General features: G+C 43.1%; 2 protein-coding genes across 7 annotated transcripts in view; one reads left to right on the top strand and one right to left on the bottom strand.

Moving 5' to 3' along the window:
• The window catches only part of LOC148903510 (deoxyribonuclease-1-like 2), a 35075-nt gene extending 30613 nt beyond the window's left edge, over positions 1 to 4462 (bottom strand). For 4 of the 6 annotated variants that reach the window (XM_089003894.1, XM_089003908.1, XM_089003902.1 and 1 more), the window contains exon 1: positions 4165 to 4303. In XM_089003894.1, coding sequence (XP_088860020.1) covers positions 4165 to 4236 — 72 coding nt within the window. In that variant the 5' untranslated portion in view covers positions 4237 to 4303. Of the gene's footprint in view, positions 1 to 4164 lie in introns of all 6 variants that reach the window. The other 2 variants (XM_089003936.1, XM_089003927.1) reach the window with 1 other exon arrangement.
• Positions 4463 to 6860: 2398 nt separating this feature from the next.
• The window catches only part of hm13 (histocompatibility (minor) 13), a 67790-nt gene continuing 50705 nt past the window's right edge, over positions 6861 to 23945 (top strand). The window contains exon 1 of the mRNA XM_089003879.1: positions 6861 to 7216. Within this exon, the coding sequence (XP_088860005.1) occupies positions 6908 to 7216 (309 nt within the window). The 5' untranslated portion in view covers positions 6861 to 6907. The remainder of the gene's footprint in view (positions 7217 to 23945) is intronic.

Raw genomic sequence — 23945 nt, 5'->3', positions numbered from 1 at the left:
GTTGGTTCCCAAGCCAGACGGGTCAATACGATTCTGCAATGACTATCGGAAGTTGAATGAGGTGTCTGAATTTGATGCGTACCCGATGCCTCGTGTTGATGATCTTATTGACTCCCTGGGACAGGTACACTTCATCACCACTCTCGACCTCACAAAGGGTTATTGGCAGGTGCCCCTGACCCCGGCATCAAAGGAGAAGACAGCCTTCGCCACATCTGAGGGGCTCTACCAATACACCAGGCTCCCGTTTGGTCACCATGGAGCACCCGCCACGTTTCAGCGCCTAATGGACCGGATTCTCACCCCCCACAAGAGGTACGCAGCAGCATACTTAATTGATGATGTGGTCATACAGAGTCCCGACTGGGAGAGTCACTTACCCCGAGTGCAAGCTGTGATTGACTCCCTCAGAAAAGCAGGTCTCACAGCAAACCCGTAAAAGTGCAGGTTGGCATTTGGCGAGACCAACTACCTGGGCTACACTATAGGACGGGGGCTGGTGAAGCCTCAAGAAGCAAAACTACGGGCTATACAAGATTGGCCCCAACCCCTTACCAAGAAGCAGGTGAGGTCGTTCTTAGGCATGGCTGGCTACTATAGATAAAGCTATCGCTGTCTTTGCTACTATAGCAGCCCCCATCAGAATTGACGACCAAAAAACACTCCCGATTGGTGAAATGGAGCCCAGAGGCCGAAATGGCCTTCGCCAATCTAAAACAGGCGCTATGTTCCAGTCCGATCCTGGTGGCACCAGACTTCAGCAAGGACTTCATGGTGCAAGCGGATGCATCGGAAGTTGGTTTGGGGGCTGTACTCTCGCAAGTACATGGAGGAGAGGAACATCCCATCCTTTACCTTAGCAGAAAGCTGTTGCCCAGAGAAAAGAACTATTCCACAGTGGAGGAGTGTCTTGCCATTACATGGGCGCTGGAGTTATTGCGCTTCTAACTCCTGGGTAGACGTTTCACGGTGGTCTCTGATCATGCTCCTCTATAATAGATGGCCAGAAACAGGGAGACCAACAGCAGAATAACCAGGTGGTTTTTGAGCCTGCAGGCCTTTAACTTTTCTGTGGTCCACAGGGCTGGCAAGCGCCAAGGCAATGCGGATGCCCTCTCCCGAAGGGAGGCCTTCCTGGCCTGTTTCGCATCCTTCACCCCGCCGAGGACGTCGGTCTCAAGGGGGGGGATGTGTGATGTCACGAGAGGCTGTGTCCTGGAGGGCAAATACATCCCCCTAAGATGGCTTCACCCAGAGAGAGTTTTGGCCCCATCTGGTGGAAGGCAGCAATTCAAACACCACACCTGCGGCTGATCACGGCTTGATTGGCAGGCAAGGCTTTTAAGGCGGAGAGCCTCTAAGTGTAGCCTGGGGGAGAGAAGCTCTGTTGCTGTGCTCTGTGGAGAAATTGATTGCCACGTGGAACTCATTGACAGTTGGGACCACACGACAGGACACTGGATTCGGACCTTGCTAAAGGTGGCTAGGCTACATGAGGAGGACGTCCAGAGGGGTGAGGCCTAGAAACTCATGGAAAAGAACTCCGTCTTCAGTTTCACCTCAGAAGAGACTTTATGATTTAAATATTGAAAGAGACACTATTCTTGCCTTCGTTACTTGTGAATTCCCCCCTGAAACCCTTTATTAAAACCTTTGTTTGTATTCAAACCTGTCACCCATTGCGCTCCTTGTCCTGTCCCGCTGAGAGCGAGCCTCTCATGACATTATATATATAGTGTGATGTCACGAGAGGCTGTGTCCTGGAAGGCAAATACATCCCCCTAAGATGGCTCCACCCAGAGAGAGTCTTGGCCCCACCTGGTGGAAGGCAGCAATTAAACCCACACACCTGCAGCTGATCAGGGCTTGATTGGAAAGCAGGGCTCTTAAGGCAGAGAGCCTCTGAGTGTGGAGCTTGGGGAAAGACAGCTCGATTGCTGTGCTCTGTGGAGAAGTTGATTGCTGCGTGGAACTCATTGCCAGTTGGGACCACACGACTGGACACTGGATTTGAACCTAGCTAAGGTGGCTAGGCTACATGACGAGGACGTCAAGAGGGGTGAGGCCTAGAGACTCTTGTAAAGAACTCCGTCTTCAGTTTTACCTCAGAAGAGACTTTATTTGGATTTAAGTATCAGAAGAGACTTTATTTTGATAAGTATTGGAAGAGACACTATTCAAACCTTTGTTGCTTGTGAATTCCCCCTGGAACCCTTGATTAAAACCTTTTGTTTGTATCCAAACCTGTCGTCCATTGCACTTCTTGTCCCGTCCCGCTGAGAGCTAGCCTCTCATGATATCACTACATATATATACACATATATATATATATATATATATATACATATATATACACATATATACACATATATATATATATATATATATATATATATATATATATATATATATATATATATATATATATATATATATATATAGTGCCCCCTGTCAATCAAATATTTGTCCTTTGACTTGACAAGTTAGCTAGAAAATGCTAACCGTGACGATGACTCATTGGCCCCACATTGTTTTTAGTTGAATCCGCGTTGCAACTAAACAAATCTAGATTGGTCAGGTCAACTTTCATTATTTAACTCCTGTTCATTAACATGAAAAAAAGGGAATCCAACTATGAATTGTCAGGACACCCATTTTTGCTCGCTCGAGTAGAGAATGTTTGATTTAAATGCATGCGCTAGTTTTTATAATGATAATGATACATTTCATTTCTAAGAAATGAAATGTATCATTTTTTAAAACTCTCAAGGTCACTTTACAGTCACAGTATAAGTTTTTTTGTGGGTGAGCAGCGGCAGGCACATGCGCCAGCGCTCACTCAACCCGGAAGTAAATAGATAGAAAGCTAGCTAAACAGCTAGTAGATAGCTAATAGATAGCCAACCAGATAGCTAGCTAGATATCTAGCTGGTTATATAGCTAATAGCAAGCTATGTAGATAGTTAGTTAGCTAATACACTGAATGTCCCTAATAAATACACAGATAGAAAGCTAGCGAGCCAGCTATTAGATAGCTAATGGATAGCCAACAACTGACATAACAAAAACGTTTTATAGCATCTAAAATAACCAAAACACGCAGTATGATATTTTTATTCAAATGCAAAACACCAATAAAAAGACTTAAAGTGTCCAAAATCTGCAAAAAATTGAGCTGCGAATTGGGCATTTTCAGAAAGTCCCGCCCACAGTTCGTGACGTCAAGCCAAGACGTCTTGCATTGCTTGTGAATCAAAACATCGGCTTCAGATTCGGAGAATATGCTTTCTTGTTACACACCCAGTTATGAATATGATTCAAATAGTTCTGAAGAGGAAAGCATAAATGTTTGCAATCGTTTAAAGAATTTATTCCGTGTCATTTTGAGGCAAACGGGCAGGGGGAATGTTGCACCCAAGAATGGCGAGCAGCTCCCATGAGGAATGAATCAGCCCGATTCCACAGGCTGATTCCTTTCATGGAGCTTGGACCCCCTGTGCTGGCGGCTTTTGGATGTAACATCAAGGTTTTCAGATAAACAGTACAGCAAAATACATTGACGTGATGAAGGACTGCTACAATGTGTCTTTTTGTCGGTCAGCGGGGGTCCTTTCATGACGTAACGTAAGGACTCGTCACCAACTCAAAAACAAGACTTCCTGAATGTTCAGCACGAGTCTTAAAACGTAAAATATAGCTATATGCGATGGAATCTTTGTAAAATACACTCAGTAGAAGTTATTTGAAGCCATTTTACAAATTATGGACACAACTTGTCCGGAGGAGTCGGTTGTTCTTTAAGGGGTCGCCACAGCGAATCAGTGTCCTCCATCTAAGCCGGTTTTGTGCCTACTCTTCTCTCACACCAGCTACCTTCATGTCCTCTTTAACAAGTTAGCTAATACACTGAATGTCCGTATTAAATACACAGATAGAAAGCTAGCTAGCCAGCTAGTAGATAGTTAATAGATAGCCGACAGATAGCAAGCCACTTCGTGTTTTTTGCTTCAACAGTTTGTAGTGAAGGAAATAACTGTTATCGCTAATATTAGCTTGCAATATTCTAACCTAACAGTAGCAAACGTGCACATTTCCACCATGACGTCCCTGATCCATTGGTGAAAATGATTTTAATTGAAGGTAAGCAGGATTCAAAAGACTCACGAGGCCTGAAGACCGTGACTTTGTCATGACTTGATCGTGTTTACGTTGAATAAAAGCTTGATCTCTCCACATCAAGTGAACAAACGCCAAAGTTCAAGTGGCCCGACGCTCAGTTTGGAAGTCTTCGTACCTGTGGGTCAAATGTCACCGCTTGCTTGGCGTGGGTATGAGTCGGGCGGGCAACAGAAGCGACAGGCAGGATGGGTGGGGTGGGGTCTCTCCCCGTCTCTCTCCGTCTCTCTCAGTTTTCTTGTCTTTGACTCCCTTGGAAGTGGTTGTCGTTTTTTTCCCTGCACGTTGCACGTCGAGAACTGATAGGCGCTCGCACCTTCCTGTTCAACAGTGGACACGCCCCCGAGCTATGCTGCGTTAAACGTCGTTCAAAAAAAGGTAAATTTACAATTTGACAATCAGGACATTGGGGCCAGGTTGAAGTATATATATTTTTTGAGATGGGGTATTATTCTGAGAAAGTAAACTCGCAAATTTGCTAGATTTAAAGTCACAAATTTGCGAGATTCAAACTCGCAAATTTGATAGATTTAAAGTCACAAATTTGCGAGATTCAAACTTGCAAATTTGATAGATTTAAAGTCACAAATTTGATTGATTTAGACTTGCAAATTTGCTAGATTTAAAGTCACAAATTTGATAGATGTAAAGTCACAAATTTGCCAGATTCAAACTCACAAATTTGTTAGATTTAAAGTCACAAATTTGCTTGATTCCACCTTGCAAATTTGCTAGATTTAAAGTCGCAAAATTGCAAGTTTCTAACTCGGAAATTTGCTAGATTTAAGGTCACAAATTTGCTACATTGAAACTCACAAATTTGCGAGATTTAAAGTCACAAATTTGTTAGATTTAAATGTTTAAAAAACAAACTTTTGGAGTTTGAAATACATCATCGGGTCGTGCGGTGGTTTAGCAACCTAATGCTTTTGCTTCAGATACGGTCTTGCTTCGGATACTGTCTTGCTGACTGATACGGTCTTGCTGAAATGGACGGTTCATCAGTTGTTACCTTGAGATGGGCTTTAGTAACAAAGCGTTCCTTCAAGTCTTGGCACAAAATCACAATATTGTGATTTCTATCCGGAGTTTAAAGAGGCAGTGTCGTGAACTCGGTCGCGGCCAAAAGTATTGACATTTTGTACGTAGTTAGTCCATGAAAACCTTATCAAATAAATGAATTACGCTAATATCTGCAACTCCACAGGTACCCACTTCTGTTCTGCAAATTATCTTGTCTCACAAGGCTGCTAACGCTAACCCACCACACAAAGGTTTGTTTTAAACGTTCAAATCTAGCAAATTTGTAACTTTAAATATAGCAAATTTGCGAGTTTGAATCTAGCAAATTTGTTTCTTTAAATGCAAATGTGCGACTTTCTCTCAGAATAGTGCCCCATCTCTCTCTCTCTCTCTCTCTCTCTCTCTCTCTCTCTCTCTCTCTCTCTCTCTCTCTCTCTCTCTCTCTCTCTCTCTCTCTCTCTCTCTCTCTCTCTCTCTCTCTCTCTCTCTCTCTCTCTCTCTCTCTCTATATATATATATATATATATATATATATATATATATATATATATATATATATATATATATATATATATATATATATATACGGATATATTATTTCAACCTTGCCCTAATGCTTTTCCGTACAATCAAGCCACTTCAGAAAAGAAAAGAACCCAACAAATATTCGCAGACAAGTGTCGACTACATACTAATTTCTCATCCTAACCAGAAAGATTCAAAATCACAATCAGAAAACCTTTATTAGTCCCACAATGGGGAAATGTGTAATCTGCAGCAGAAAAATTGAAAGGGGATGGGGGGTGGGGGTGGGGGGGGTCCCTCAAAGAATAGACAAGTACACATACGAACGCTTTACCTAACGGATTTCTCGCTTTACGAACATTAAATTCGCGAGAATATAATCCATCAAGCTATCAACGACCATCACAAATGTAAAAAAAAGACTTTATTATACTCTACAGTTTATTTCTTTCATTATAATGCCTTGGCATAGTTATTATAGCTAAACTAAGGTCTATTTTGTGTAGTTTTAAGGCTTATTTCGTAGAAAATGATGTTTTATGGGGACCTGTGAACGTATTATTCTCATTTTAATGGTTTCTTATGGGAAATTAATGTTTGGAATAAACACTTTAAATCTAATAATAATAATAATGATTATAATAATAATTGTAAAGTGTCCTTGGGTGATTTGAAAGGTGCTTGTTAATTCAATATATAATAATAATAATAATAATAATAATAATAATAATAATAATAATAATAATAATAACAATAATAATAATAATTGAATTGGATTTGCCTATATTAGTCCCGCAGTGGAGAAATTTACATTTCACAGCAGCAAAGTGATGAAATGAATGAAAGTAGAGAAACAAAACACATGAGCATCCACTCTCGCGGTGCCATCTTGAAGTCAAAAGAACAAAAAAAAAAAACAATACTACTACTACTACTATTACTACTACTAATAATAGTAATAATAATAATAATAATAATAATAATAATAATTATTATTATTATAATAATAATTATTATTATTATTATTATTATTATTAGTATAGTATTATTATTATACGAAGAAGACGAAGTATCAGTAGAGTACGTCAAGGCATCAAAGTGAGAGGTCTTCTTTGTTGGTGGGTCTTTCCTGTAAGAAACGTGGCCTTAGTGAGTTACCGGCTGGCTGGCGTTTTGTCTGCGAATGCCACGCATCCATTTCCGGCTTTGTCCTTCGTCTCTCGACCTGTTTCTGCCCGTTTTGAGCACCCTCCGCCGCCCCTGCCCCAACAGAAATATGTCTGACGTGGACAAAGCAAGTCCGTCGACTCCGGAGATCGCCGCCGCCGCCGCGTTGATGGATGCCTTGAACGCTACGGAGCCCCTCAACGCGACGGCCAAATTGGTGGCCACGCCGGAGGGCACGGCGCTGGCGTACGGCAGCCTGGTGCTCATGGCTCTGGTGCCCATCTTCTTCGGGGCTCTTCGCTCCGTGGCCTGCTCAAAGTCCAAGGTAAGACAGCGGTTAGCGGCGATTGGCGGCGCCGACCATCGAGCTCGCTTTCGACCAGGGAAGCTAGCTTATATCACCATATGTTTTTCCCAATACAACCTGTGTAGTAATTAATATGCGAACCGTTGTTAAATGTTGTATTTCGTGCGTTTTGACCAGTGCCAAACAGTGTCAACATTGTTTGGGGCTCATTTAATTGTACGGCGCCTGTGACCATCTGTTAATAAAGTTATATTGTATCCTCATTTTGTGAAATGCTTTAATATTGATTCGTGGTTTTTACGATAATCCGGTTACTACGGTGCTCTTTTTCATCACCCGCCGGCCATTTTGCTATGTTTATATCGATACACGTCATCGGTCGCGCCATCGGCCTCGCCATTGGTCGACTTGGTCACGTAACTTGGTCACGTGAGTTTGTTACGTGACCAGCTCCCGTGTAGCAGAACCATTTCCATTTTCAGAGCTTTTTCAGACGCCAGGTTGTGTGTAACAGACTAGATTGAAGTGTTTGTGTTAAAAGGTAAAAATGGGAAGCAGAAGAAGATTGATGACTTTTTTAAATTTCATACATAATACAGTAAGATGTAAGCGTTGCAGTTTCCCTGTTGTGTTATGTACATGACCACTGTACGGTATATGAATGCAATCGTTTTTTTCAACAATGTTTCTTGTTTTGTCTGCTGAAGCGTGATGATTTTGAAAATTACTGTACATTCCATACTGTGTATTAAAGGACAACCGATGTCACTTTTTATTCAAATGCAAAACACCAATAAAAAGGACTTCACGGCAAGATGTCTTGCATTGCTTGTGAATCCAAACAATGGCTTCAGATCCGGATAATATGCCTTCTTGTTACACATCCAGTTATGAATATGATTCAAATACACTGTAGTTCTGAAGAGGAAAGCATACATGTTTGGAATCGATTAAAGAATTATATGTGCCATTTTGAGGCAACATTGGGGGAACATCTCTCACCCCCCAAAAAAGAGGCACAAAATGGCGAGCTCATATGGCCAGCTCCGTTTCTTATATGGCGCTTGGATGCCCTCTTTTGGCGGCTTTTGTTAATGCAGTTCTGAGCAGGACGGATATATTGACAGTACGGTTATATCGACATTTTTTCTAACTCCCAAGAATATCGATATAACGAGACTTTACTGTATATTTATTTTGTGATTTGTACTTTAATTTTTTTTCCATTTAACAGCACCATTTTGGATTTTTTTTTCAAAATCACTGAATTTTCACACCATTCAAATACCGTGGGGCCTTGGCTTACAAACTCAATTGGTTCCCAGACAGAGTGTAAGGCGAAAAGTGTGTATCCCCAAAAATAATTTCCCGTAGGAAAACAGTAAAATGAGAATAATCCGTTCCCAGGTTTCCATAAAATATAATTTTCAACTAAATAAGCCTTAAAACTACACACAACACATGACTCTGACGAAGGCGGAAGTATACGCCGAAACATGTCAGGTATTTGAACATCTACAATACAATGTCTAAGTAAGGAATCTGTTTTAAATTACACACAACATACCTTATTCTATGCGTAATAAATGTGCTATTGTATTATAATGAAAGAAATACACTGCACTGTATAATAAAGTCACTTTATTTACATTTGTGATGGTCGTTGATAACTCTTAATTGACACCTGTTGCTTTCTGACTTGTAAGGTCTTACGAAACTGAGGCATCACATTATCATTCATCATGTTGATGATTCTCGTAGCCACAGTCTTTTCTGGATGTAACTGTTCAATAAACACCTTCACATCACAAATTCTGCCATGCTGCTTTCAAGGATCAAAGGGTAACATCATGCCGAGCCTTTTCTATCAGCTGAACACAATGATACTGTTACGTCCCGTGCGTGACAGGGATAGCTGACTCGTCGGAACGTTAAAAAAAAAGGTTGGATCCCTAATCAGGCGGCAGAGACGTAGGTGCTGGCAGAGATTTTATTCCAACAAAAGGCGCAAGTCCGATGATATCAAGCTAGGCAAAATAAAATGGCACGCGGGGGTGAAAAAACTCGCGATCCCGGAAAGCAACAAACTTGCGCGATCGCGGCTAACAATCACCTCGGGCGAAGCAAACTTGTGCTGGCAAGTCCAAGACACTGGCGAGGCGTCGTAATCATGTCACTGGTGAGGTGACAGCGACTCGTTGAAATGTCCCAGTATCGGTGATCAGGGGGATTGACAGCAGCTGGCGGAGGTCGGGAGCGGCGACCCCCCCCCCCCCCAGCTGTCTACTTGCTCGTGACAAGTTCCGTGTCATTAGTCATGTGAAAGCATCGAGTAAATAACGCCTTTGTGTAGCAATGGTGGACTTTACATATCGGTACCGGGCTCTTTATTTGTAGAATGGTAGAAAGTTACTCTCAGGGAAGTGACACGCAGCGTGGGAAATGTGTCAGGCTGAGATTGGATTGAATTGGATTGGATTTGCCTTTATTAGTCTCACAGTGGAGAAATTTACATTTCACAGCAGCAAAGTGATAAAAGGAATGAAAGTAGAAGTAGAGATTCACATGAAAGCCGCGGTGCGCACCTGTGACGCCACAAACGCACATCTCGTTCTTGTTTCTCAATGATCTTCTTCTCCTCTACTGTAATTTTGGTTTGTGTCTTCTTCGGCTGAACACGAGCTTGTGGTGGTGTCTTTTTCGGTCCCATAACAGCAAAAGTATCGTTGAAGACGATCGACATGTGCACTCATAGAAAAGGTATGTGTGGAAAGGTAGGCCGGCTGGGGCGCTGTTCGGTCGTGTGCTTTGGTGTTCTTCCGCCGAAGATTACTCTGCCAGCCGTGGTGGGGGGTGTGTATCACGAAAAGTAGTGCTTAATCCAAGGTTTAATTTTGATAAATTTAACGTTCGTAAACCGAAAAAGTTCGTCAGGCAAGGTGTTCGTAAACCGAGGCTCCACTGTACTAAGTAGAGACTAGCGGTGAAGCAGCAGCCAGTTGAGCCTCACGATGTATTGTGCAATGACTATGCTAACTGTGCTGGCTTGCTCTGCAGTGAGACCGCATTGCTGTCCCTCTGCATAGCGCTATTGAAGTTTTGAAACACTTTTAGTATATGAACTAAATTTCTACAGTTTAGCTGGTGTATATAATGTCCAGTCACTGTACATTAGAAACACTGTACTACAGTGTTTATTTTATTTTTATCAAAACTGTGTGCATAGACAAGGCACACAGTTCTCCTGCCTCATGACAGGGTGGGCTGGTAATTCCAGAGATTCTTCTTGCGACTCCTCGGCTGCAGAATATTAGAATTAGTGACAGCAAGCTACAATAAACAGTTAGCAAGTTAAGTGCAACCATCCAATCAATTTTTTCGGGTTGCTTGGCCTTATTTTCAGAATGGAGGATTACATATCTCAATTGAAAGAATTTTCTAAACTGGACTTTCAATCGAAGCAGGAGATAATAATTAAAGGAAGACCAACACCGGACTGTATAGCTCACAAACGGTGAGGGGTGCATGTAAATCTCCTGGACAGCTTGTCAGCTTTTTGGCCCAGAAGGATCTCATTGAAACTATTCCTGTGGCGACAAAGTTGCTCCAGCTCATGTTCACTGTTCCAGCTACTACAGCATCAGTGGTACAGTCATTCTCTGCACTGAAAAGACTGAAAACATACACTCGGAACAGGACTGATCAAGGACGACTTTCTTCACTGGCAGTGATCTCCATTGAGACAGTGAGACTTTTAAAACTGAAAAGACAAAGAAAACTGAAAGATAAGGAAGGCTTCTACAAAGAAGTTATGGATGCCTTTCTTCAGAAGGAGCGGCACATGGACCTAATTTATAAGTAAAGGTAGCACGATAACGTTTTTTAAATTATTTTCTATGCTACAGTTTGTATATATAAAGAATGCTGACATGACATTTTGAACAAAACACGTTAACTGTTGCCAATCAAATGGTGAATAAGCTACTCTGTAGAGTTCGTGTTGTAAATCTGACTGTGATGACGTCAGTGCCTCACCAGCCATGAACCTCATCGCACGTCACTGATTGTCACACACAAACGGAAGCTGTTGTTCTACTAAGGCACTCTCTCGGACTCCTCGTTGTCGGGTCCTCCCTTCTCTCAGTGACGTCACGCTTCCCCGACAAGCCGAGCCCTCAAAATGCACAACACAAACCGGACGTGACGGTATTTCATGTTGAAGGCGCGATTGCTGCTTCGGAAAAGTCTTTGTCCCCCTTCCTTCTCGTTGAAATGGATTGGATTTGCCTTTATTAGTCTCGCAGTGGAGAAATTTACATTTCACAGCAGCAAAATTATGAAAGAAATGAAAGTAGAAAAGCAAAACACAGGAGCTGCTGGAAAGGCAGCCACTCTCGCGGCGCCGTCTTGAAGTCAAAAGAACAAAAAAAAACTAAATAACAAATAACATGACAACACAAAGACACAGAGAGACATTCATTCTGAAGCACTTTCTGTACCCTCTTCGTTACATAAAGCAGTTCCAGATGAAAGAGGAGAGGATCAAAGCGTCTCTTCACCAGTGGTCAAATGGTCAAATTAGATTTGTACCTACAAAGAGCACTGCGGTCAATCCAGCCACCACTGGTGAAATTGAAGTCAAGTGAGCCACCATGTGGATTAACAGACAACACGGTCCATTACGGGAGTCTGCCGCCATCGAGCGCTTCGCTGTTTGTTTTTGACAATCAACGTGTGGATTCAGGACGCCACCGACTGCAAATTAATAATAATAATAATCATAATACAGTAAAGTCTCGTTATATCGATATTCAAGGGAGTCGGAAAAAATATTGATATAACCGGGACTATTGGTATATCCGACCCTGTTTGCATGTAATTTTCTCAGTGCGTGCATAGAAATAGTATCGATATAACCGGGACTATCGATATATCCGATATCGATATAACGAGACCTTACTGTACTAATAGTAATAATACATTTGATTTCTAAGCGCCTTTCAAAACTCTAAGGTCACTTTACAGTCACAGGATCAGTTTTTCTGTGAGTGAGCAGCGGCAGCCACACGCGCCTGCGTTCACTCAACCTGGAAGTAACTCAAATAGAAGAGTAAGATAAATGGAACGGTAGCTAGCACTAAAATGATAAAAGTAAAAGGAAAGGAAGAGGTAGAAAAACATAATACAGGAGCTGCTGGAAATATTACCCCCTTGTGGGACTATTAAAGGCTTTTTGATTTCCGAGAAGTCGCTATTTCACACCGCAGAGAAGATTGAACACCGGGATGGCAAAGCGTTTCTGACCTTTCTTAACGATCTCCATTTTTTCACAATACAATACAGTGATACCCCAGCTTACGAACTTAATTGGTTCCCAGAAATTGTGTAAGGCGAAAAGTGCATCTGCCAAACATTTATTTCCCATATGAAACCATTAAAAATGAGAATAATTGATGGGTTAAAAGTGATCGTTTGTTACTGGTTCATGGCTTCTCATGGTGTTGGTAGCAGAGGATGGTTAAATCAGCAGGAAGCCAGGTTTTGAACAGAATAAGTTAGTTTAATCTTGTAGACAGCAGAGACATTGTGGGAGGTCGGCCGAGGAGGGGCAGAAAGAAAAGAAGAGGAAGCGAAGGTGAACTGGGAGAGCATTTATAAAACGGACAGGGTGCGACACAATAGGATGTGACGTAATGGGATGTGACGTAATGGGATGTGACATCATGTAAAGGCAGACAGGATGACGTATCAGGAAGTCCAAAACATAAACAAACGATGAAAAAGATGTTTAAAGATGTTCGTATAGCGAATTACCCCAACAATAAATAATCCGTTCCCAGGTCCCCATAAAACATCATTTTCTACTAAATAAGACTTAAAGCTACACAAAATACACTTTTTTTAATTGACATTTTTGAGAACAATTAGATAAGGAAAACATGGTCACATTGAGCATCATCTAATCCAGACATCAAAACAAAATATGGATCACATAACCATCTCATTAAACGTTTTACATTTCTTTTCAATTCTGCTGGTGCAATGTCCTGTTCACTGTGCCATATACAAAAGGAAAGTTAACGAATAAATAATGAGGAAATAAGAGAAAAACAATACAAAAAAAATAAATAATAATAATTATCCATCCATCCATCCATTTTCTGCCGCTTATCCGGGGTCGGGTCGCGGGGGCAGCAGCTTCAGTCGGGAAGCCCAGACTTCCCTCTCCCCAGCCACTTCTTCTAGCTCGTCCTGGCGGATTCCGAGCCGTTCCCATGCCAGCTGGGAGACATAGTCTCTCCAGCGTGTTCTGGGTCGTCCCCGGGGTCTCCTGCCAGTGGGGCATGCCCGGAACACCTCACGAGGGAGACGACCCGGGGGCATCCGAATCAGATGCCCGAGCCACCTCATCTGGCTCCTCTCGATGTGGAGGAGAAGCGGCTCGACTTTGAGCCCCTCCCGGATAACCGAGCTTCTCACCTTATCTCTAAGGGAGAGCCCGGACACCCGACGGAGAAAGCTCATTGCGGCCGCTTGCATCCGGGATCTCGTTCTTTCGGACACAACCCATATCTCGTGACCATAGATGAGGGTTGGGACGTAGATCGACCGGTAGATTGAGAGCTTTGCTTTTTGGCTCAGCTCCTTCTTCACCACGACAGATCGGTACAAAGTCCGCATCACGGCAGACGCCGCACCGATCCGCCTGTCGACCTCTCGATCCCTTTCACCCTCACTCGTGAACAAGACACCCAGATACTTAAACTCCTCCACTTGAGGCAAAATCTCCTCCCCGACCCGGAGAGGGCACTCCACCCTTTTCCGACTGAGAACCATTGTCTCAGATTTGGAGGTGCTGATTCTCATCCCAGCCGCTTCACATTCGGCTGCGAAACGCTCAAGCGAGAGTTGGAGAGCTCCACTTGAAGGCCCCAACAGTACAACATCATCTGCAAAAAAGCAGAGATGCTATACTGAGGCCACCAAAACGGAAACCTTCAACGCTTCGGCTGCGCCTAGAAATTCTGTCCATAAAGGTTATGAACAGAATCGGTGACAAAGGGCAGCCTTGGCGGAGCCCAACCCTCACTGGAAACGATTCCGACTTACTGCCGGCAATGCGAACCAGAGTCTGACATCGGTCATATAGGGACCGAACGACCCGTATCAGCCGCTCCTGTACCCCATACTCCCGAAGTACCCTCCACAGAACTCCACGAGGGACACGGTCAAACGCTTTCTCCAAGTCCACAAAACACATGTAGAGTGGTTGGGCGAATTCCCATGCGCCCTCGAGGACCCTGCTAAGGGTGTAGAGCTGGTCCACTGTTCCGCGGCCGGGACGAAAACCACACTGTTCCTCCTCAATCTGAGGCTCAACTTTCCGACGCCCCCCCCCCCCCCCCCCAGGACCCCTGAATAGACCTTTCCAGGGAGGCTGAGGAGTGTGATCCCTCTGTAGTTGGAACACACCCTCCGGTCCCCCTTTTTAAAAAGGGGGACCACCACCCCGGTCTGCCAATCCAGAGGCACTCTCCCCGATGACCACGCAATGTTGCAGAGGCGTGTCAGCCAGGACAGCCCCACAACATCCAGAGCCTTTAGGAACTCCGGTCGGATCTCATCCACCCCCGGGGCCTTGCCACCGAGGAGCTTTTTAACCACCTCGGTGACTTCAGTCACAAGGATCGGAGGTCCCACCTCGGAGTCCCCAGACACTGCTTCCTCCAAGGAAGGCGTGTTGGTGGAGTTGAGGAGGTCTTCGAAGTACTCTGCCCACCGGGTCACGACGTCTTGATTCGAAGTCAGCAGCGCCCCACTCTCACTGTACACAGTGTTAGTGGCGCACTGCTTTCCCCTCCTGAGACGCCGGATGGTGGACCAGAATTTCCTCGAAGTGGTCCGGAAGTCTGCTTCCATGGCCTCACCAAACTCTTCCCATGCCCGTGTTTTTGCCTCGGCGACCACCGAGGCTGCATTCCGCTTGGCTAGTCGATACGTGTCAGCTGTCTCAGGAGTCCCACAGGCTATATAAGCCCGGTAGGACTCCTTCTTCAGCTTTACGGCATCCCTTACTACTGGACTCCACCAGTACGGGGATTGCCGCCACGACAGGCACCAACCACCGTACGGCCGCAACTCTGATTTGCCGCCTCAGCAATGGAGGTACGGAACATGGTCCATTCGGACTCAATGTCCCTCACCTCCCCCGGGACATGTGTATAGTTCTGCCGGAGGTGGGAGTTGAAACTCCTTCTGACAGGGGATTCTGCCAGACGTTCCCAACAAACCCTCACAACACGTTTGGGTCTTCCAGGTCGGACTGGCATCTTCCCCCACCAACGGAGCCTACTCACCACCAGGTCATTATCAGTTGACAGCTCCGCCCCTCTCTTCACTCGAGTGTCCAAAACATGAGGCCACAAATCCGATGATACAACTATAAAGTCAATCATCGAACTGCGACCAGGGGTGTCCTGGTGCCACATGCACATATGGATACCCTTATGTTTGAATAAAGTGTTTGTTATAGACAATCCGTGTTGAGCACAGAAGTCTAATAACAAGACACCACTCCTGATCGGGGGGGGCATTCCTCCCAATCACGCCCTTCCAGGTCCCACTGTCATTGCCCACATGAGCATTGAAATCGCCCAGCAGAACAAGGGAGTCCCCAGGGGGAGCGCTCTCCAGCACACCCCCTAAGGCAGGCATGGGCAAACTACGGCCCGCGGGCCACATACGGCCCGTTAGGCTTTTTAATCTGGCCCGCCGAACCTGCCCAAATTATAGTAAAAAGAGTGTCTGAAACTCATGACAAAAAATTAGCCGACAACAGGACAGATAACTGAAAAGTTGCCTGCCCCATTTTTCACAACTTGAAGCACAATGAGACAACTAATCACATTAAAAAACATTGTAACAAAGTATAAAGTTTTTTTTTTAATCAAGAATGTACCTACTACAAACGCTATCTTGCTTAATTTACGGTAGATGTGCATGGCTAGATTTTGCTGCAGTAGTCGATTGTCATTGTGGTGCACAATGCAACGTTTGCATTGCTTCCTACGAGCCACTAAGCCCCTTTCATAAGTCTCACGTACACTTTACAGTCACGGTTTAATGTAAATTTACGTTTTGTAGCGTCACATATGTTGTGAGCTTCTTTTGAATCTTTCTTCTGGGCTGAGGTTCTGTGCATCTATTTTGGAAAATTATATGCAATTGCACAACTTTATAACGCTTGCAAAAGTCCGGAAGAAAGAAGCAGGCTTCTGATTGGCTGCCGTGCCGAGTATGCAAATTTCACTGCAGGTAGCCTATGTCTGTGTGCTCGGCGACGGTACACGTGTATTGTTTGCGCGTGAAGGCGAAGGCGTCAGTGAGGAGTATGTTGAGCTCGCGGTCAGGACAAACCATCTATGATTTGGCGGAATTTAACACAAGTAGGTATTATTGAGCTTGAATATTTCGTTGTGGAATAATATGTTTTGAATGTTGAAAGTGATTCCATTTTTCAATAAATGTTGATTTCTTTAACTTTGCCCCTTCAATGAAAACGTATTAAAAACAGACGCAATCTTGATGAATCACAGTGCATATGTTATTTTAATCTATTTCCATTTCCTCCTCCAAGTATCTGCGAAATAGTATGTAAACGCCATATTCCTTGAGACAAATTTATTAACTGATCAGGGATATTTTTCACATTTGAAAGACAGTTAATAAATTGGGTTGTAGTGTTCTTACTGTGCTATGAGGTTTGTACACACTGACATCAGAAAAACGTTTTATAGCATCTAAAATACCCAAAACAGGCAGGCTGATATTTTTAGTTAAATGAAAAACACCAATAAAAATGACTTCAAAATGAATCCGGAAATGGCCAGTTTCAGAAGGTCCCACCCCCTTGTTCGTGACGTCACGCCAAGACGTCTTGCCATGCTCGAGAATCAAAACAATGGCTTCAGATTCGGAGAAGATGTTTTCTTGTTGCTCATCCAGTTATGAATATGATTCAAATAGTTATGAAGAGGAAAACATAAATGTTTGCAATTGATTCAAGGAGTCCTCCCATATCAATTCGAAACATCAATGACAGCAATGTAGCACCCAGAAAATGCAGAAGATTGCGCCCAAGCTCCGTTGGAAATGGGCTGATTTGTCAGCTGGGAATTTGTGTCAGCGAATATCAAATAGTTGTGTTGGTGCAACACACAACGATTCACCATGGCGTTATTTATGTGTTTTCCTTCTAATTTCGCCATCAACACGGATCAACACGAAGTTTTCAGACCAAACAAAGTACCCAAAATGCATTGTGTGTTGCTTTCTCGGTCAGGGCCGGTCCAAACGTGACGTCACATGGGGATCGTCATCAACTCGAAAACAAGACTTCGTGAATATTCAGCGCAAGTCTTAGAACGTAAACTATAGCTATATGCTGTGGAATCTTTGTTAAATATGCTCAGTCAAAGTCATTTGAAGTGATTTTATAAATTATGGACTTAACTTGTCCGGAGGCATCGGTTGTCCTTTAATGCTTTAGGTTTTGTATTTCCAGCCCAAACACTCCCTCCAAATGCCCGGCCCCTCTGTCAAATTTTACAACCCAATGCGGCCCGCGAGTCAAAAAGTTTGCCCACCCCTGCCCTAAGGTCTCCAAAAAGGATGGGTACACTGAACTGCTGTTTGGTGCATATGCACAGACAACAGTCAGAACCCGTCCCCCCACCTGAAGGCGGAGGGAAGCAACCCTTTCGTCTACTGGGGTGAATCCCAATGTACAGGCGGCGAGTCAGGGGGCAATAAGTATGCCGACACCTGCTCTACGCCTCTCACCGTGGGCAGCTCCAGAGTGGAAGAGAGTCCAACCCCTCTCGAGAGGGCTGGTACCGGAACCCAGGCTGTGTGTGGAGGCAAGCCCAACTATGTCTAGTCCCAACTTTTCAACCTCGTGCACCAGCTCAGGCTCCTTCCCTGTAAGAGAGGTGACATTCCACGTCCCCAGAGCTAGCTTTTGCAGTCGAGGGTCGGACCGCCAGGTCCCCGCCTTTGGCTGCTGCCCAGCTCACATTGCACCCGACCCCTCTGGCCACTCCCATGGGTGGTGAGCCCTTGAGAAGGGGGACCCACGTTTCCTCTTCGGGCTGAGCCCGACCGGGCCCCATGGGTGTAGGCACGGCCACCAGGCGCTCGCCAACGAGCCCCATCTCCAGGCCTGGCTCCAGAGAGAGGCCCCGGTGACCCGCGTCCGGGCAAGGGAAAACCAAATCCATTTCTCTTTTTCATCATATGGGGTCTTCTGAGTCGTACTTTGTCTGGTCCCTCACCCAGGACCTGTTTGCCATGGGTGACCTACCAGGGGCAAGAAGCCCCAGACAACCTAGCTCCTAGGATCATTGGGACACACAAACCCCTCCACCACGGTAAGGTGACGACTCATGGAGGGGATAATAATAATTAGAGTAGCAATAATTACAATTGTTAATTATTGCTACTCTAATAATAATTAGAGTAGCAATATTTAACAATTTTGATCTTGAGTGGATTGGGGTTCATTGGTTAACTTAAATATCTTTATAAGTACTTAGGTTGCTGTAAATTTTTCCCAGGTATCCCATAGTCTCAAATTTCTCTCGCTCGCCTCGGACTATAAAAGTAATCTTTTTAATTTAATAAATTTCACCTACCACCTTAATCCAGTCTTTGACCGTTTGGGGTTCTCTTGTTAGCCATCTCCTCGTGATTGCTTTCTTGCTTGCTAACAGCACGATGTTGTGTATGTATTTCCGGGTTGACTGAGTTAACAATTAAATCAGGTTCCAGTCCCAGATACAGGGCTTCAAAGGTTGGAGGAACCACTTTTCCCACAATCCTACCCATTGTTATACTTGTCTCTTTCCAGTATTTGGAAATGACCGGGCAGTCCCAAAACACATGATAGTGTGACGATTTGTTATTGCCACAGGATCTCCAGCAAGCTGTACTCGATACTTGAGCATGCCCTTGAGCCGGTACTTTCAAAAATCTGACAATGTTCTTCCACCCAAATTCTTTCCAAGATGTACAATTCCATTGCTGTGCTATTATTCTTTTGCATGCTTCCTGTTGAATTGTAATGCCTCCCTCTTCCGACCACTTGTATATACATTATTTCTCCTCCTTCCAATTCCTGCAATTCTTTCTATATTTTCGATATAATTCCTCTTCCAGGTTTTGACATATATGTTAATAGGAATATCTTAATTAAGCCGAAACCACTTTGTTGGACCCATCCTTTGTGTAGGTTTCTCTCTAAATAGTGTCTTAGTTTGGATTGGATTTGCCTTTATTAGTAAAGTTAGTTGAAGGTATCTATAGAAGTTGTGATTACTCAGTCCATAGTAGATTCTCAGGTCTTGGAATTGTCGTATCGCTCCCTCCTCAAGGAGGTCTCTGTAAATCTATAACCCTTTTCCAACCCATTTTTGAAACCCTGCGTCTGTTCTATATGGTAAAAATTCAGAGTCAAATCCAATCCATTTTAGAAGTAGATATGGGCTATTGTCTTTATCTTGTTTTAATATTCCATGCCACACCTTGATTGAGGTTTTGATCCAAGGGTTGACACTTAAAATAATTGGTTAATCCGGAGTCTCCAATAATTGCTTGCAATGGAATTTCACTTGATATCTGGCATTCTATGTCTTTCCACTTCGCCCTATATGATAGGTTACAGATATTGACCACCATATTTATATGGGTTGCCTTATAATAATTCATCATGTTTGGTAGGGAGAGGCCTCCTTTACTTTTCATCAATTGTAGAGTCTTGTTTCTAATTCTAGGTCTCTTCCCCTTCCAAATAAATCGTGATATTACTTAGTCCAACTCTTGGAATATATCCTTGGGTATGTCTATTGCTAAAGTTTGAAATAGATAAAGTAGTCCGGGCAACACGTTCATATTGATTGCTTCCACTCTTTGTAATATTCCAAGGAATTGAACCAGATTCCATCCGATCAAGTCTGCTTTAATTTGGGCAAGGAGAGGGTAGTAATTTTCAGTCAAAATTTTATCTAGGTCTTTTGGAATATTCACGCCTAAATATCTGATCCTCTCTGAGTCCCATTTCAGGTTGACTTCTACTCTTGTCACCATGATCTCTTCTTTTTGTCTTATCCATTGACTTAGAGCAGGGGTCTCAAACTCAATTTACCCGAGGGCCGCTGGAGGCAGAGTCTGGGTGAGGCTGGGCCGCATCAGGATTTTCACAAGAAAAGCACAGATAAAACATTCCAATGTTCTCAAAATATTTATTTTTAACACACAAAAATGAATTAAATGAATAAATTAATAAATGCAAAAATGAATAAAAAATAAATTAACCAGTAATAAATAAAATAATTGTAATGATCATAAGGCAGATAGAGACGACTGAAAAAAAAAACACAGGAAACTGTATTATTTTTTTCTTCTTTATTATTTTAATTAATTTAATTTTTTTTAATTATTTTAATAAAGTTTCAAATATCTGTATTCACAGTTCTTTAACCTTTAACTTTCTTAACATAAATAAAATATTGAACATGAACTGTCCTAAACAGGCTTCTCTTGCCTACTTCTTGCTGCTAGAGACCTGGCAGCGCTTCTTTTCACAAAGTCGATCCACATTTGGCTTGAGGGAGGAGGCAGTGGAGACTCTGAGTAGGGCTTGCAGATGCTCATCTTCTGTACCTGTACTTGGACTTATTGAAGTTCAAGGTGGAGAAGTGCTTCTCACATAAGTATGTGCTCCCAAAAAGACACATGGTCCGCTTGAACATTCGGGAAAGTTCAGGGAAGCTGGGGGTTAACTCTCAAACATTGCCCAAGCTTGTCTGCTTCTCCATTCACATCCCTGAACTTGGCTTTGAGTACAGAGTGGCACTGTAGGTCACAGAGCTCCATTTGGAACACAGGAGGGGCATCTTGCACATCAAAAGAGAATGGGCCCACAAAAATTTGAAATGTGGCTTTGTGCGTCTTGAAGTCTGCAAATCTGTCATTAAATTCCCCCTGTAGCTCCAAAATGGTGGTTTGTTCAGCGGTTTGTTCAGCTCCACGCACAAGTTTCATTCATATCAATCATGCGGGCCGCACTAACATTAATCTTTCATGTAAAGGCGGGCCACAAAATATTCTTTCGGGGGCTGCAGTTGGGCTGCGGCCCGCGAGTTTGGGACCACTGACTTAGAGGTTCTATAAAAATGGCAATTAATAGTGAAGAAATAGGGCAGCCCTGTCGGCATCCCCTTTCTAGCCCGAAAAGTTGATCCTCCATTCATCCTAATTTTTGCTATTGGCCTATCATATGAAGCCCGTATAGTTCTGATGAAGTTATCATTGAATTTAAATCTCCATAGTACCTTGTATAAGTATGTCCAGTTGCCAGAGTCAAACGCCTTTTCTGCATCCAATCCCAGCAAAACAGCTTCTAAATCGTGTGCCTTTATATGAGCAATTATGTGGAGAGTTCTTCGAATATTATCCATTGTTTGTCTTTGTCTAATAAAACCGGTCTGGTCTAAATGTATGATTTCTGGAAGTATCGATTCGAGGCGCCTTGCTAGAATTGATGTAAAAAGTTTATAATCTTAGTTCAAGATACTAATAGGGCGGTAGTTTACACATTCGGTTTTATCCTTCCCATCTTTTTGTATCAAGGCTATGTTCGCCTCTCTCCAAGAAGGGGGAATGGTTCCATTCGCTATGGCCCAATTGAATGTTCTCAGTAATATTGGAGATAAGATGTTACAATAAGTCTTATACCATTCAGCGGGGAAGCCATCAGTGCCCGGGCATTTATTTAGCTTTAGTTGGGAAATAGCCTTCTGTAGTTCACCTATATAGTCACCTCAGCCATGAGAACGTCATTTTGATCTCTCGAGACTGTTGGGAGGTTGAGTGATTCCAACATAGCCTCGGGAGCTTCCCCATTATCCGGAACCATTTGGGCACAGAGGTCCTTATAATATCTTTGAAGTCAAATTTCATTTGTCTGGTATATGGGTCCTTGATTTTATGAACCACCCTCTATGCTTGTTGCTTCCTTTTTATTTATACAGTAAAGTCTCGTTATATCGATATTCAAGGGAGTCCGAAAAAATATTGATATAACCGGGACTATCGATATATCCGATATCGATATAACGAGACTTTACTGTATTTATATTTATATGCCAGATTTTTCGTTGCTTAACTGCCTGCCTCATAGTAATTCTGCTTTAAGAGAATGGGTTATTTCTGAATATGTTATGAATATCTTGTATCTGTTTTTTAACTGTTGTAATTTCTTGGGCCACCGTCGTTCAGGCATTTTTTTGTGTTGACTCTCTAGTTGCTGTAATGATTTTTCGAGTTTCTCCAGTTTTTCCTGTCTGTTTTTCTTTTGTAAAGCCAATTTTGCGATTATTTTCCCTCTTAAGACCGCTTTGCCTGCATCCCATACCATGTTTGGGGGCACCGTTCCATTATCATTTTGTAATCGAAACAGTGAGATTTCATCTTTTATTTCTTCCTTCATCTTCCCCTTTCATGCATTTAAGTTAAGTCTCCAGGCGTAAGGCCCTTTATTGCATTTTATTTGTATGTCCAAATAGACTGGGCTGTGATCCGATAGGTCCATTATTCTAATTTTACACGTCCTTATAAGGCCAATGTCTTTATTATACATGAAAAAATAATCAATCTTTGAGTAACTATTATGTGGTGCCGAGTAAAAAGTATAGTCTCTAGTAGTTGGGTTAAGCTCTCTCCATACATCACATATGCCCATCTCCTTTATCATCTTTCCCACTTTATCCGCCATCGGGTTATTGTGCTGTTGTGTTGTTTTTGATGCATCCATTTTAAGATTAAATCTCATGTTAAAGTCCCTACCACATATGACCAATCCTTGGGCCTTAGTAATCATCAGGTCGAAGATATGTCGGTAAAAACTCCATGATGCCCCAGGTGGTACATAAACATTGATAAGAGTCACCACGGAGCCCTCCATTTTACCCACAACCATATTATACCTCCCTTCCTTGTCTTTAATTTCTGTCTGCAACTCAAATATTACTTTCGTAGATACTCCTCTCCTGTACCCCTTCGCATAGGAAGCAAAAAAGACCTGTTTGAATCCCTGTCTTTTGAGTTTCAGATGTTCCAAATCATTTAAGTGGGTTTCTTGTAAAAACATTGTCTACTTTTTCTTTTGCCATTTTTCCCAGAATTTTGCTTCTCTTGATTGGGTTTAGGATACCTTTAACGTTGTATGAAGCGAACCTAAGTGGGGTTTTGTAACTCTCCATCACCTAATAGGAAACACCTACCGTATTTTCACGACCATAAGGCGCATTTAAACGTCTCAGATTTTTTTCTAAATTTGCGGTGCGCCCTGTAGTGCGGACGTATTAGATACAAATTGAACATTTCCAAGGAGGTCCGTCTTGGTGCTGGCGTTTTATGAAACTGTGCCATTTTTCCATCCGGAAACAAAGCTTTTATGCGAGCTTTTCAGAATAATTCGTCGGGCTACCGTAGTCCTGCGGTAGCGTAGCAACAGCCGGGGAATTATTCTGAAAAGCGAAAATGCTTTGTTTCCTGTTGTGCTTTTTGTGCCGATTGTGATTTTTTAAAAGAAAGACTTTGCCTAAAGAGATATTTCCAGAAGGCGTCATTATTAAGGCAAACGAAAAGGGCTGGATGTTACGCCACAGTTTGCCCTATCAGCCGGTGC

This window comes from Hippocampus bargibanti, linkage group LG01, assembly GCF_051943395.1.
Source record: "Hippocampus bargibanti isolate YZ-2025 linkage group LG01, ASM5194339v1, whole genome shotgun sequence".
Lineage (NCBI taxonomy): Eukaryota > Metazoa > Chordata > Actinopteri > Syngnathiformes > Syngnathidae > Hippocampus > Hippocampus bargibanti.
This window is presented reverse-complemented; position numbering and strand designations above follow the sequence as displayed.